Source organism: Tachysurus vachellii, chromosome 20 (assembly GCF_030014155.1).
Source record: "Tachysurus vachellii isolate PV-2020 chromosome 20, HZAU_Pvac_v1, whole genome shotgun sequence".
NCBI lineage: Eukaryota > Metazoa > Chordata > Actinopteri > Siluriformes > Bagridae > Tachysurus > Tachysurus vachellii.
The window spans coordinates 1,452,591-1,469,451 of NC_083479.1; the positions used below are offsets into that span (position 1 = coordinate 1,452,591).

The 16,861-nt window shown below is 43.2% G+C and overlaps 1 protein-coding gene across 2 annotated transcripts; it reads right to left on the reverse strand.

Annotated features, from left to right (window-relative positions):
- Positions 1–3,746: 3,746 nt before the first annotated feature.
- Positions 3,747–16,016, reverse strand: fbxw11b (F-box and WD repeat domain containing 11b). 2 transcript variants are annotated; one of them, XM_060895309.1, is made up of 13 exons: positions 15,922–16,016; positions 12,357–12,419; positions 11,835–12,054; positions 11,561–11,747; positions 11,160–11,250; positions 10,193–10,330; positions 9,828–9,946; positions 9,440–9,689; positions 8,651–8,769; positions 6,642–6,752; positions 5,204–5,282; positions 4,858–5,022; positions 3,747–4,728 (listed from the first exon to the last, which is right to left on the reverse strand). In XM_060895309.1, exons 1-12 carry the CDS (start codon positions 15,958–15,960, stop codon positions 4,861–4,863), a joined length of 1,578 nt encoding a protein of 525 aa, XP_060751292.1. In that variant the 5' UTR covers positions 15,961–16,016; the 3' UTR covers positions 3,747–4,728; positions 4,858–4,860. The 2 variants fall into 2 exon arrangements, with proteins under 2 accessions (XP_060751292.1, XP_060751293.1); XM_060895310.1 differs by lacking the exon at positions 15,922–16,016 and adding an exon at positions 13,702–14,389.
- Positions 16,017–16,861: the final 845 nt, after the last annotated feature.

Below are 16,861 nucleotides of genomic sequence, written 5' to 3' on the forward strand. Positions count from 1 at the left end.
CGTGGTCATTGCTTTATTACTCAGCATTTTGTGTTTTGTCAATTAGGAAAGTTACAGTTTGTATCTGCTTCCTTCATCACCAAAAAAAAAAAAAAAAACCACGCAGATCATAAAACACAGCAGGTGAACGTCTTTCCTCAAAATAACCTAGAAACTGTTTTTTTCTCTCATCCTCACCTACAGTAAGTCTTTTACGCTGTTTGAAATTCTGGAGAGATCATAAGAAATCAATCTATTTCAGATTTCCTTATCACAGCCGTCCTGTTTACACTCCTAATCCAGACATTCCTCAGATTCTCTCCGTCATATCAAACGCCCTGGTTGTATTTATCTGCTCCAGTTTTATCATCGGTTTATAAATTCTGCTCCGTTTTATTTTCGTCGTCTTTCTAAATATAAAATAGACGGTGATGAAGTCTAAAAGTAGGCTTTAAGGACTGGACGCCAAGGAGGTATTCGAGTTAAACGGAAGGTTCTTTATGTTCAGCAGTTTAGACTTCTTTTTTCACTCCACGGAAGCTTCATACGTTTAAAGTTCAGTTATAAACGATACACTTTATGCATCTACTTCAGTAATAAATGAGAGCCTTGACTGGTGATACCATGACTGGTCATGACCCAATGAGATGTCCTGGTTTCCCACCATGTTATTATACTGTTTGTTTTATACAATCACTCTTTTACTCCATGGCAAAACCAAAAGCATCAAACACTGCAGTTCACCTTCCAGCTCAAGTCTTGGGTCTTATGCTTAGGCCGTGTAAAGCGAATGTGCTCTGACTTTCAGACAAGGGGGTAAAAACCAGTAAAGGGCAAGAGATGAACCAACAATCTCAGAGCTGAGAGTCAAAGACGTTACCATTAAACCACACATGACTTCAGAGTCTCATGGTTGTTCATCTGAAATCAGGACAGACCAAGCAAGACCATGTACGAACATTCTATTCATCCTGATGTGTTATTTATTTCATACATGTTCGTATGGCTCGGTGGGTAAGTGATCAGCTCCTGACTCTCATGATCAGGGTTCAAGCCTTGGTTCAAATAAGTTTTCCTTCCTAAGCATAGCTTTCTCTGTAGTAGTAACAAGAACTAAAAGGTAAAGCTCCAAAAAAAGCAGGTCAGTGTAAGGACCTGGTGGCTCAGTGGGTTGGTGCACAATGTTTCTCACCATGATGATCAGGGTTCAAGTCTTGGTTCAGGTGAGTTTTAGAATCACTTTAAGGTGGAGCAGTGACATGAGCTGAAAGATAAATGTTTAAAAAAAAGCAGAGGGGTCAGAAAGTTCTGATAGCTCACATGTCTAAGGGTGCGTCCCTCTGCAGTGTCATGCTGCACAGGATTGAGACCACCTGCAGGCGAGCTGAGGGGCCGGAACCCGGTGGGGCTCTAAGTCTGGCAAAGTGAGAGAAAGAGAGTGAAAGCCAGCAGGTCCCACCTGGGGCTCCTGGAGAGGTGAAGGGTGGGGTTATGTTACTCTGGGATTTTTCTCGTCTATATTTATATTTTATATATATACACACACATTCTTTTTATGCAATCCATATTACTCTTTCCTTTTACTACACTACTGTATTTTCAATTTATATATACACCCCTTTATTTTTATTTTTTTTATGTATATACTTTTTCCAATTTAACTTGCTACAATTTCTTCTACCTTTACTCAGATTTATATCATCTATGTCTCACACCAGAAACCTCAGGAACAACTGACTAAGACAGTTCCATCTAAGCCAAGATCTTCAGACTCAAGATCTTCAGACTCAAGATCTTCAGACTCAAGATCTTCAGACTCAAGATCTTCAGACTCAAGATCTTGTAGTTAAAAGAGTTCACCTAGAATCCTGACACCATGAGCTACGACTGAACCTGAGGTGTGACACAAAAGAGCTTTACTTTACCTTCACAGGTGGTTCAGTGGGTAAGTTATAGTGGTGTATGCTTTTGCGTAAGGTTCATGGTTCGAGCCTCGACTCAGCCGTGAAGAATTTAAAGTCCTCCAGTTTCTTTATCTGACTCACTGGACTGAATGTGAGAGCCGTACTGTTACAGCGAAAGACAAATTTGGAACTCCTGCTTGTAAGAACATTGTTCATTTATGACATCATGAACATTTTCCCCTAAAGTTTCTACTAAATTGTCTATCATGTGTTAGCGCTGATGCCACACTGGACTTTCCCACATTACTCCAGCTCATGATACACCACACATGAGCTCATTGCTTTATGCCCTGCATTTGTTCCCCTTTCAGGAAAAAAAATCTATTTGTTTGGTCTGAGAGGTAAGTAAGTTCCTCGGATCTAATAAACTATTAATCTGACATTAATAATGTTTATTAGAAGCACATGTGCACAAACATGACCACATGACTTAGTGCAAAGACTAAATACCCCTAAATACAAAAGAAACAAGAGGACGTTTAGATCGGACTTCACTTCCTTCATGTTCAGCGGATATTCGGACCCCAGTGTCTGGTTGGATCTCGTGTAACACCTCGTGCACCGACTGTGTATCGGATTTTTCACACACCGGAAGTCTCACCTTACCTTACAGTACGGTCCAGTTACTTAATGTGTGAAAACCATCAGGTGAAACATGTCAGGTGGACGAAAACAGATCGGCGAGACTGATTAGATTGGGTTTAAACTCAGTTACACACAGTACATTCCTGTCTAATTGGACAGAATCGACCTGTCTGTGGTCTCAGTTTTGATCCATCTTTTGAAACATTCATTCATATTCTCTCTCCCTCTGTCTGTCCGTCTGTCTCTCTAGCTTTGTCTCTCTCTATCTGTCTGTCTCTTCCTGTTTGTCTCTCTCTATCTGTCTGTCTCTCGCTTTGTCTCTCCCTGCCTGTCTGTCTGTCTCTCGCTTTGTCTCTCCCTGCCTGTCTGTCTGTCTCTCGCCCTGTCTCTCCCTGCCTGTCTGTCTGTCTCTCGCCCTGTCTCTCCCTGCCTGTCTGTCTGTCTCTCGCCCTGTCTCTCCCTGCCTGTCTGTCTCTCGCTCTGTCTCTCCCTGCCTGTCTGGCTCTCTCTCGCTCTGTCTCTCCCTGCCTGTCTGTCTCTCTCTCGCTCTGTCTCTCCCTGCCTGTCTGTCTCTCTCTCGCTCTGTCTCTCCCTGCCTGTCTGTCTCTCTCTCGCTCTGTCTCTCCCTGCCTGTCTGTCTCTCTCTCGCTCTGTCTCTCCCTGCCTGTCTGTCTTTGTCTCTCCCTGTCCCTCTCCCTGTCTGTCTCTCCCACACAGAGCATCTGTATGAGATCCAGACCCAATAACAACATTAACGTAATTAGACACAGAGTCCTGATACACAAACAGAACTAAATTTCTGACACAGATCAAAGAAATAATATTGGATACGTTAAACATTCCACCAAGTTTAAACCAGGATTTGTAACGTTAAAAGTGGACATGAACCTGTACAAAATCATAGACATTTCATTTACTACTAACTTTTTACCTATTCACAGATAACGTGATCTGCATCACTGCCACACATGGAATCACACATGACACCACTGTGAAAAATTCCAGCCCAGAAATAAGCTCCGCCCTCCCGGCAAAAGCCATAAAAGGCAACTAGAGATGAACTCTTTACTGCACATAATTTAATTTCATTCTCCCGTATAGAATTTAGGTAAAGAATCATTCTCACGCATGCAAATACAGACACACACACACACACACACACACACACAAAAAAAAACAACAAAAACAAAAAAAAAAAAACAACACAAACGTCGCCGGTTTGTTAACACTCCTTCACAGTCAAGTACTTTATTCTTATTAATAATAATGTTTTTTTTTTCTTTAAAAAAATCTTTTCAATATACAACACCATTATAACCAAGACATTTCTGTTTACAACTAAACTGCGATCAGATCATTCGGAACCTAGACGAGCAGACAGCGAAAGGGACCGAGACAAGAAGAAGAAGAAGAAGAAGAAGAGAGACGAGAGAAGAGAGAGAGAGAAAGCTAGAGCTAGCAAAGGACGTGGAAAAGGAACGGAGCGACGGACTGGAGAGGAATCGGAAAAGAAGAAATCTACAGGGATTAGAACATCACCACAAAGGAAGCAAAACAAAGCTGATCTCCCAAATTTAGAAAGAAAAAAAAAATAAAAGAATAAAGGAAAATACAAAAAATAATAATAATAATAATAATAATAATAAACTAAAAATAAAGACACAAATGGGGCTTGACCGTCTTTTACAGTCCCATCATTCATTCATGCAAACACAGTCCTCATGGAAGAGTCACTTCCACTGTTCATCTTTTTTCTCCACAAAGAAACAAACAAAAACAAACAAAAAAAAAAAAACATGAGAAATAAAAATATCAATAGTTAAATAGTCCTTGGGCCCAGAGGCGTGGCTAGGGCAGTTGTCAGGGCGGATGTGGGGGCGGAGCTACGAGCTTGTCCTCAGTGGTGTCCCTCTCTCTCTCTGTTCGTCTTCTCTTCCTGATACACAACAGAGAGGGAGCTCGATGTGCGTTTGCACATAACTGAGTGTGTGCGCATGTGTTTGTTTACAAGAGGGGCTCAGACTTAAAAAAAGAAAGAAAAAAAAAAAAGAGAGTAAAAGAGAGAGAGGAGGGCGAGGGGAGGACAGGGATGGCGTTCCTCGACCTCTGATCCTGGCACACTTAACCACAGAGACTCGGTCATCAGGACAGTCCCCGCGCGCAGACACACTCACACACTCCGCACGCTTCCAGGGCAGCCCTGTTCAACACACACACACAAACACACAGTGAGATTGATGCAGTAGTGTAAGAGTCTATTCATATCAGAAAGCTGAGGGCACTGCGTGTGTGTGTGTGTGTGTGTGTGTGTATACACGCGCGCCATTACCTGCTATCTGGATATGTACGTGTACGTGCGTGATGGCGACCGTCCTTCCATTTGTCCGTTAGTCGACACGTTCAAGAAATCCCAGATGAGGATGGTGTCGTCATGGGAACTGCTGATGATCTGGAACTCATCAAATTGCAGCCGGAACACACGGCCTGAGTGCTCCTACACACACACACACACACACACACACACACACACACACCCATCTTAGTTCAAGTAGCTGCCTCTGTTCTGCCTCAGGTCGTCACTTGGCAGTTGAGGACATATAGGTCACGGATAAGATAAACCGTGTGTGTGTGTGTGTGTGTGGTGTGTGTGCGTGGGGTGTCCTAAGGTGACTCACCACCAGTGTTCTCAGACACAGTGTGCTGGCTGGAGCTCGTGGATCCAGGGCAGCCTGCAGGTCCCAAACTTTAATTTTTCTGCATCAAACACACAAAAGCAAGCAAAACAAATTGAGACAAACAAAATAAAAGCTCCGTTTTATTTAGATCACACAAACTAAAAAGCACGTCAGGCCAAAATGTCAGTCACGTGTTGTAATCTTATTCAAAAATAAAGTGTAACACAGAATCGACGTGAGATTAAATCCGGTTGACGATCCGTCAGTTAACAGGTTTCTTTTCTCCTAAATACGTCCTACAGTTTCTACAGCGTAAAACTGGCCAAATACCTTCAGTTTCCATGGAAACACAAGACATAAAAGAGTCGGAAACTTAGGCGGAGGTTATGACGGATTTTCTTATTTTATTTATTAAAAGATAAAAAAAAAACATCTCAGTTCGTTTGTTAGACGTTTTGTGGCATGTGTGTGTGTGTGTGTGTGTGTGTAGCAGAACAACTCGTTTAAATTTCATCTAAAAAGTCTGACGCAGATCCGTAGTGCCGAGTCCCAGGTGCATCTGATCCTGGCCTATGACTAATCTCGTACACATTATTTCGTTTTTCTTTTAATCCGCTCGCGTGTTCGTTAAAGTGCAGATGATTCCCAGCGAACCTGCTTCTGTGAGCCAAGTTTCATGTCTGACATTCGCTCCTTCTCTTTGCTGCAGCTAACGAGGAACAGACACTTCCACTGCAGTCTCACTGCACTTCATTTACCCCATTTCCATCGTATTTGTCTCCATTAGGACGCCGGCTGCTGCTCGTGTCTTGTTTTGTGTAACCCGTCGCTTGTAATAAGTTAGAAATCCACCTGAGCTTCGCACGAGCGCGCCGATGCGTCTGGAGCAATTTGACGCTGAGCTAACGATAAATAAATAAACTGTCCTTGACTCGAACGTGAGCCTTAAAAAAATAAAATAAAAATCACATCCAGTTCTCCGGTAAAGTCGCACAGATGGGATGTGTGTTTTTTTTACGGAAACGGTCTAAGTTACTGTCGAAAATAAACAAACTGAAATACGGCGTAGACAAACGCTGGGACGTTTGGGAGGCGGCCATCTTGGAGGCGATGAATACTTTAACGTCATTAAAACACCAGCTGAAATGTGGATGTGATGTATGTGTATAACTGCTTATTTAGACAGATGTTAAACAGCCTGTTATTTATTTGTTTATTTATTTATTTACATTTTATGGGACCAAGTCCCAAACTCACCGTGTTGTTTACTAACATGATGTTAAAGTGGGAGAAAAGGAGAAGTAAGAATTAGGATTATTAAATGTCGACACATGGAAACTCTGAGCTGTGATGCGCGAGATATTTAAAACAGGAGTGTGTGTGTGTGTGTTTAGTGCTGGTACTGAACACGGTGCGTCGCCCTGCGGACCATTCTCACCCGTCGTAAGCTCCGCTGACGATCCTCTTGTTGTCGAAGCGAATGCAGCGCACCAGCTCCTCGTGCCCTTCCAAAACCCGCAAACAGGCACCGCACTCAATATCCCATAGCCTGAGGAAGAAAAACCAGAGGAGGACAAATATTAAATTGACTCCTGAGTGAGAACAGCCAGTGCTTTTAGATCCCTGATTTCATTACACACGGAGAGACGGACAACCAGACTGAACACTTAACACTTAACATAATAAACCTTTTATTTTCTGATAGCTACATTTTCCACCACACACACACACAGAGAGAGAAAGACAGACAGACAGAGACACAGGCACAGAGAGACAGACAGACAGAGACACAGGCACAGAGAGACAGACAGACAGAGACACAGGCACAGAGAGACAGACAGACAGAGACACACACAGACAGACAGACAGAGACACAGACAGAGAGACACAGACAGACAGAGAGACACAGACAGACAGACACACACACACACACAGAGACACACACACACACACAGAGACACACACAGACAGACAGACAGACAGACAGAGACACAGACAGAGAGACACAGACAGACAGAGAGACACAGACAGACAGAGAGACACAGACAGACAGAGAGACACAGACAGACAGAGAGACACAGACAGACAGACACACACACACACACAGAGACACACACACACACACACAGAGACACACACACACAGACAGAGACACACACACACACACACAGACAGAGACACACACACACACACACACAGACAGAGACACACACACACACACACAGACAGAGACACACACACACACACACAGACAGAGACACACACACACACAGACAGAGACAGACAGAGACACACAGACAGAGACAGACAGAGACACACAGACAGACAGACAGAGAGACACACACACACAGACAGACAGAGAGACACACACACACAGACAGACAGAGAGACACACACACACAGACAGACAGAGAGACACACACACACAGACAGACAGAGAGACACACACACACAGACAGACAGAGAGACACACACACACAGACAGACAGAGAGACACACACACACAGACAGACAGAGAGACACACACACACAGACAGACAGAGAGACACACACACACAGACAGACAGAGAGACACACACACACAGACAGACAGAGAGACACACACACACAGACAGACAGAGAGACACACACACAGACAGACAGACAGAGAGACACACACACAGACAGACAGACAGAGAGACACACACACAGACAGACAGACAGAGAGACACACACACACAGACAGACAGAGAGACACACACACACAGACAGACAGAGAGACACACACACACAGACAGACAGAGAGACACACACACACAGACAGACAGAGAGACACACACACACAGACAGACAGAGAGACACACACACACAGACAGACAGAGAGACACACACACAGACAGACAGAGAGACACACACACACAGACAGACAGAGAGACACACACACACAGACAGACAGAGAGACACACACACACAGACAGACAGAGAGACACACACAGACAGACAGAGAGACACACACAGACAGACAGAGAGACACACACAGACAGACAGAGAGACACACACAGACAGACAGAGAGACACACACAGACAGACAGAGAGACACACACAGACAGACAGACACACACAGACAGACAGAGACACACACACACAGACAGAGAGACACACACACACAGACAGACAGACAGAGAGACACACACACACAGACAGACAGAGAGACACACACACACACAGACAGACAGAGAGACACACACACACACACACACACAGACAGACAGAGACACAGACAGACACACACACACAGACACACACACACACAGACACACACACACACAGACACACACACACACACAGACACACACACACACACAGACACACACACAGACACACACACAGACACACACACAGACACACACACACAGACACACACACAGACACACACACACAGACACACACACACACACAGACACACACCTGATGGTGTTGTCTGAGGAGCCGCTAACCACGAGCCGGTCTCTGTACTGAAGGCAGGCGATTCCACGCTTGTGGCCGTTTAGAGTGCGTACAAACTCACAGGTACTCGTGCTCCAAACCTACAGAGACATCAAGTCAAACTTTAACACACTGATGGCCTCGTGTCACTGAGTTCAGCATCCTGTCAACAGTTTAAGATTCAATAATGCGGATCAATTTCTTATACAAAGCTGGATCACGTGAAAAATACAAGTGAACACACACACACACGGCTCATTATTCGAGGAATGTTTTCAGAGGATGAAAGCGCTATGTTTTTTTTTCCTCATGCAGGACGATTTGGCGGTTTTCCCAGGGCCGTGCGTTCCTGGAATCCCGACTGGCTGAAAAATCCAGAGTCTGGGAGACACGAGGGCAGGAGACGGAAAGCTGTTCCAGCCGAGGTGAACCGATACGCCACAGTCTGGCAGAACTGAACGTCGGAGTCTCGTGCACTTGAGATCACAAATTCAGCTGCTGCACAGCGCCCTCTGCTGGATACCAAGTACATGACCGCAAAGAAAATAAATAAAGACGACTGTTTGTTCTTGTGCCATAAGAGCTGGGGTTTATATGTGAAGTCCTCGTCACATGATGGTGTACGTTGCCAGAGTGGTGGCATGTTAGTACCAGGGGCGGCGATAAGGCAAGTTGGTGACAAAGAAGGCGTGGCCTCTTTTGTGCATTTCATGTACAAAAAGATATAATGTTTTAAAAATTTCTTTTTAATGTGTCTGACAGATGGCTCACCTTAATGGTGCGGTCCCCAGAGGCAGAAACTATGTACTTGTCATCAAAGTCCACCACGTTGACGGCGGCCCTGTGACCTACGAGCACGCGGCGCAGGCTGATGTCGGTCGGCGAGGCCATGTCCCACACGGCGATGGAGCGGTCTTTGGAGCAGGTCACCATCAGGCCGTTACAGAAGCGCAGGTGCAGCACGGCCTCGTTGTGGTGGATCAGAGTGTTCAGCACTTCGCCCGAGTTCACGTCCCACACCCTGCGAGAGGAAGAGAGCACAACGAACGCCGCTCACGTGTCTCGTACTACAGCACGGCTGGGCACGAAGGTGTAGTGAAAGAGAGAAGGAAAGGAAGGAACAGGGGAGGAGAAGAAAATTGAAAAGAAACAAACAAACCTGACAGTGGAGTCCGAGGAGCCGGTAACGATGACCCGCTCGTCGTACTGCAGACACAGAACTGACCCTGTGTGTCCCGTCAAAATCTTCAAACATTCCAAAGACTGTTTATCCCAAATCTGTACACACACACACACACACACACACACACACTTAAGTCCATAATTCATCCCAATCAGCATAATCCTCATACAGCTGTCTCCGTTACTATCTGTAGCTGTACGCATCACAAACTACAACTGTGCAACTGAGGGATAAGTGCCTTGGCTCAGGGGCACAGAGTTGGCAGCTTGGTGGACGTGGGACTCAAACTCACAACCTTCCCATTGGGTAGACTTTGTGTGTAACTGCTTCTTTAAAAGCACCTTGATGGAGTTGTCTCGGAGGCCGCTGATGATCTTGTCGTCGTCGTACTGGAGGCAGTAGACTCCTTTACTGTTCTCAGATCTGCACTGGATCCGCTGAAGGTTGTGCCGTCCACAGCGCCAGTTTGCCTCAATCGTCTGGGAACAGGAAATCGTTCATCCATGACAAATGCACTACTGCGCTCGCTTTATGACAGTGTTATAAACTGTTCACAAGATATTTAAGAGTTTCCTTCGATGGTTTGTGACTTGAACCAGACATTTATATAAAAAAAAAAAAAAAACTGAACTAATGGACGACGTTTGTAACAAACTCGATTAGGCTCAATTACTGAGGGATTGTTATTAAAATATTATTTGTCTGGTGAAACTGGAAGTGAAGGTTAACGAGAAAAACTGCTAATGTGGTCAACAGAAATAAGTAAAATACATCATTTAAATGGAATAAATAAATAAATAAATAAATAAACATTGTAAAAACTAGAATTTAAATTCTAAATTTCCAAAACAATCACATTTGAATGAACAAACAAACAAACAAACAAATAAATAAAAAAACATGTAAGCCATCTATATGACTAATAATAATAATAATAATAATAATAATAATTAATAAAAATACATTTATACAAATAATATTTAAAAGCTATGAATGCACCAATGTGAAAAATGCTCCAGCTCTCATCCTCTCGCTCACAGAGGAATGGTAATTATTATTAATAATTAAGCAGCGGTCGTGTCGACTTTGTGCTCGGGCCAGCGAGCGAAAAAAGGTTCAACTGTTTTCTTTCGAGTTGACTGTAGTGTTATCGGGTTCACGCTGCCGCACAACCTCCTGAATTACAGCGACCCTAAATATTCCACCTCGCTACTTGCTTCATGTGGTTAGAATTTACGCGTCGGCAGAGCGGCAGTCACGCTTGACCTAAAAGTGATTCGATGTTTAAGGTCCCGGTCCTGCGCTCACCTCGATGTCCTGAATGATTTTGGGGTAAAGAGAGCGGTAGTAGGAGTTGGGCGGGACTTCTGTAGTGCGGTTCTTGAATAAGTACTTCTCCCTGCAAGACAGAAACAGAGTCAGCTTCGCGGAGTCAGAAACACCTACGTCAGCGCGCCCGTTTTTCGGATGAAACTGTGGTTGAAATCGAGAACCACATGACGTGGAAATAAAACCCACTGTGAGTAAGCTGCAGACTGGAGCGTAGCCTTCACCTGTTCTGGTGTGTTTACTCAGAAACGTCTTTATAATGCTGATACTTCGTGGTGTAATAGAATGGAAGCCTAGAGAAGTTTTCTTTAACCCACTCTGACTATGTGGTATCTGTAGCTGTGTTGAGTGAAGCAGAGCGCTCGGTCGTGACGCCTCACCACTGGTGTCTCTCAGACAATCCTTTCCACAGCGGGTCGGTTCGCACCATGCGCTCTATCAGCTTCTTCCACAGCATCCCCTCTGAAATGACGCGCTGCCACTCCTTACACACCAGCTCGGCCGAACACAGCGAGCGGGCGTCCAGGAACGACAGGATGTTCTCCGCTATGTGGTCCAGACCCTGAGCTGCATCACAAAAGTAGCACAAGTATGAACACGAGGGGTTGTTGTTCCTCCACACCATGTGTGTGTGTGTGTGTGTGTGCTGTATACCTGGCAGCGCTGTGATGAAGTCCCTCTGGAGCATGGGTTTGAGGTAAGAGTTGATGTGGCCGTGCTGATAGTGACACATGCGTGATATCAGATGCTCCACAAACTCCACCTGGTCGGCCTCGGACCACTGGTCAAACAACTGGATGCACACGTCCTTCTCCTTCTCGTAGTTGCCCTCCGACGGCCGCTTCCTCGAGCCCGACAGGGGACCGTTAGTGATCTGAAATCAGGTAACATTCGTTCCTTTAGTTCTGTTATCCCCCGTTCTCTGCCCTTCATAGCGCAGCAGGTATGTAACCACACTGAGGTCATACCTGGTCACATTTTGGTTGCCAGGTAACAGACTTAGACTAATAAGGTCTTAGCTGTTATAACATAAATGAGAAGAGGAACTTTTTATACATTTCTTGTATAAATGTTATATTTAATGTTTAATATCTTAATTGATTTTAACTGCTTTAAAAAGTGTTCCATTTTATTCGTAATTACGGTTAAGTGAATAAATTAGGAGTTCGTCCTTACCTTAAATACTGTGGTGGTCTTTGGGGAAATCTCTCCAGTAAGGGAGTCCATAACTGACATGTTCTGGAGGAGAATATTACAAGTAAGAAGTCTTTTTTTTTTTTAAATAATAATGAGAAGAAGAATACAGTCATGCTCTGCTCTGATGTATAAACACAGTGCTGTTAGATTCTGTATTCTGATTGGTCAGAAGGTGCTGATGGAGCTTCTCTACACTTTCATTTATGCTAATCCCTTACGGTTTCTATAGCAACAGCTCGTTGATGGGGAGATACGGTCCTCAACAAACATATGTAAGGAGATCTTTAGAGATGATTTGCAACAGGAAAAAAAAAATCAAACATTAAACGTAACTATAATCGGATAAAAAGTCTGACTTGTAGCACTTTGGCGTATAACACACGAACCAATAATATGACGGGGAACAGCCAGATTTGCCCTCATGGACCTTTGTGAACAGTAAAGACAACAGACGCTGGCGTGTGTGGGAAGTGGAAGTACACACACACACAAAGAAAGTGTCCGTCTTTCTTCAGAGTTAGGACTTAATTCCTGTTTCAGCAGCTGAAAAAGCACGATGCTGACAAACACATGAGCTCTATTTCCGACTTCTGAACGCATCAGGCGACGCTCGAGCCATTTAAACTTTTCATAGTCATATGTAGAGACAAACTTCCTCTGTATTGTCAAGCCACAAACAATGAGCATAGGTGATGATTGTGATAGCAGATCCTTCCTTTTGTTACTTGTTCAGTCTGCGCGCGAGTGTGCACGCGAGTGTGTGTGTACACATCTGTACACAGACATTTCTCCATCAAATGTTCGTTTCGGGTTAATGCGTCATTCCACCTCCTGTTAAAGACAGGGATGCTTTTAGTAATCTGTACGCTTCACTAATCATGCTGCTCATCTTCTATTAGCTCACCGACTATCCTGAAGTCCTGAACCGAGTCTATGCTCTCACTCGTTCAGGCATCGTGTCGCCGCAATGCATTCTGGGAACACGGCATGAGAGGTTTGTAAGAGTTTTTTAGAAACTGTCGTGTCAGCACCTGACAGCAGAAATACACAACAAACCAACAGAAACACTCGCACATGACCGATATATCAACAGACGAGTTTGTTAAAGCCCCAAAACAGAGAACACTCTGCACTTAAACCATGTGCTGTCTACAGTACGACTCAAATTGATTGACAAATCTCACATCAGAGATGCACATTAAACGTCCCTCTAATCTGATCTGTCTGTAACGCAGCCACATCCTCGCACGCTTCACGCTGCAAAATCAGAAAGTGAACTCCTACACACAGAAACGCATCCTCGGTTCTGCCCACCGAGACGAACCTAACGACGGCTACTCCGGAGCATTCTGCTGTAGCCATGGCAACAGGAAGCAAAGCCCACCGACGGCAGAGATGCTTCGCATTGGAACGCGCCCGGCATTGCAGCGCAGACAACGTGGCAGGAAAAGCATCAGACGGAAAAAGAAAACACGCCAGAGACAGGATGAGGGACAGACGCACGCCATCACAGAGACCTGATACGAGCCGAGAGGAAGATATTTTATGGGTATTGATTGATGTGTCAAGCTGGAGGCGAGAGATACAGAAACATTCCTGATTTATTACAAATACAAGTCTGAAAGCAAGGCATTTCCCTGAAACAGCCGAAAACGTTCAAAGGCACGTTGTCGGTGTTCGACTTTGAATCTGTGACCTGACTTTGGTCTTAAAGAGTCTGACGATTTAATCAAGACGTCCTTCTTACAATTTTTTTCCTCAGTAATTTATTTTTTTTTTTAAGAATGAAATGAAGCAAACAGCAGCTCTGGTCCTGGTGTGTCTCAGTGAAACTGAAATGAAATCAATTCACAATTTAAGACTTGACTTTTAATACGATTTAAAAACGATTTCTAATGTTAAAAATGTCAGAACTGTCGATATTTTATCATGCGAACGGATTCCAGGGAACAACCTCCATCTGTGTTCACGTTTAAGATCCTTATTAATATTTAATGAAGACAAACCCATAAGTGAACACATAAAATATACACTCGTCACATTTAAGATGATAAAATGAAATATTTTAAATGAAACACATCAAAATTCTGAAATGATCCGTCTGACAAAATCCATTCATAAATTAAAAACTTTCACCGTAGATTAATGTTATAAAGATACATTTATAAAGACTTAAAAGCTTGTTTTGTTCATTAAATAAGATTTCTGATATTGAGGTAAAAAAAAAAATGAGCCTGTTAGCATAACTAGCAATGCGACCGGCTTGGTGTAAACTAGCTTAGCCAAATAGGCTACGTTCCAACCTACACATATGGTGTATCAACACATTTATGTTGTTTTAAAAAGAAATTAATTAATATTTTTAATAGTGGTACATCGATGGCGGGCGTTATGATGGTTACATCGGCGTGCTAGCTTTGCTACGCTATGCTAACTTCCTTCTACGCAGTTAGCAAGCTAGGCTAAGCTAAGACCTAGCTAGCAGCAGTAGCCGTGAAAAACGATGAACAATGAAGGATTCAATGCAACCAGAGGTTCAAAACAATACTATGAACAGGAACATGTTTATAACACGCACATCTCTTCGCTAGGTCTAAAAAAAATCCGAAGAAAGGATATAACTAATAAATGGCGCAGTGAAACATAGCTAGCTTAGTTAGCCGAGTCAACGGAAGCTAGGGCTGAATCCCAAACGGCTGCGTGTCCCCTTTCCTCGCGCGCTCTTTACGGGCGTAATTAAGCCGGTCTAGTACACACTACGTAGTGCACTCCATTATAAACATCGCTATATTTGTAACGCAGCCTTCATCGTTCATATAAACGACAAACGTCGCTGCAGTTTTTTTTCCCTTCCTCTCTCTCCTCCCCCGTACCATTGCTTTGGCTTTAAATACACCTTTTACATACGGTTCTTACTTCATTTATTTAATGATTAATGTACAGAGATATCCGTGATATCTTAAACTCTCGATTTCGATATTCTGTAAAAGATAATTATTATTTTATTTATATAGATTCCTAAAGCAAAGCGGTGAAAGCGCCAGGGCCCTGTTTTAGGCTAAAACTGAGGTAAAAATGATCAATAACACAAATAATAAATAAAATAAACCTGTACGAATTCAGAAAACATAAAAACATTTTACAGTTTAACAGATGGTTATAAATATATTATTTATTTGAAAATCCTATTCGAAATATACATTCACTCTCTCTCTCTCACACACACACATTAATGAACACTTATTAAACCTCTCCCCTTTTACACTCTGTAATAACACCGACCTCACATTAAGCTTCACCGACACTTAAACAAAACCTAACTATTATTATTTTGATCGTTCACTCGGTTCCAGGCGTCATATTTATCAAGATATTCAGTGCCTCAGAGTTTAATGCTAGCGCTGTTAGCCGGCCATTTGTCCTATTTCTCCCTTCCCACACATCCTTAATCGCGCTTCCCTTAAAAACAGCTCCATTATTCAGTCTGTCGTTAGGAACACAACTAGAAACGTGTCTGTCTGTCGGGGTTTGGTTAGAAACTTACCATGAGCTCTAACGTTTTGTCCTCCATGTCCGGCTCCATATTGTTGTGCCCCCGCGCGCGCCGCAAAAAAAATAAAACATCAAAAAAAAAAAAAAAAAAAAGGGAAAAAAAAGGCAAACCCAGCCCTGTATCGGGAGCGCGCACGTCCAACTACGTCATAGACCGAGAGAATGGAGGCAAGGGGTGAATAAAATTTAAATATATTAAAACCCCAGCTCTAGATTGGTCGACGACTCCCAAAGGAGGCGGTATCGAGTTGTCCATCCGCTCCCCGATTGGTTGTTCTCTGCAGCGTTTGAGGATGTGAAGCAACGCGGAACAGTTTATTGTGTGTGTGTGTGTGTGTGTGTGTGTGTGTGTGTGTGTGTGTGTGTGTGTGTGTGTGTGTGTGTGTGGGCGCGCCGAGTTTCATGGTAAATTCTTTCAGCTTTCAGCTCAGAGTTTAAAAGCCTCTCAAAGTGATCTTAAAAAAACACAATGGTGAAGCTACTAATGCTTTGAGGATGTGGCGGCTTTTAGTGGTTTGAGGTGCTAGACTGCTAATGAGAAGGTTATAAGTTCAAATCTCAGCTCCACCAAAGCTGCCACTGCTGGGGGCACGAACAAAGACCTGAAAATAAAATATTTATATTAAAAAAAAAAAAAAACATTCTACATAGCTTTAATTACATAGAAAAAAAATCTCTTTATTTTTAATATTATAGTTATAAATTAAATTATATTTAAATTAAATGTATTTAATTATTTAATATTGAATAAATAGTATTAAATAAATAAATAACAATAATATTTGCATTATTATTACAGCTTTAACAAGTTAGTTTGGGGATATTCACACTGGAATGAATTAAACTTGAACACTTGACCGACACATTTTATTTCGATTTTTATTTATATTCCTCCTTTGAAAATATCCGCTCGGTCTAGAAAAATCGGCGTA

Excerpts from the sequence above, each read along its gene's own strand:
- fbxw11b (XM_060895309.1), bottom strand. The coding sequence starts at position 15,960 with ATGGAGCCGGACATGGAGGACAAAACGTTAGAGCTCATG. Across the intron at positions 12,420-15,921 it reads ACAAAACGTTAGAGCTCATG|AACATGTCAGTTATGGACTC; the intron begins GTAAGTTTCTAA and ends ATTCTCCTCCAG. Across the intron at positions 10,331-11,159 it reads AAATCATTCAGGACATCGAG|ACGATTGAGGCAAACTGGCG; the intron begins GTGAGCGCAGGA and ends TCCTGTTCCCAG.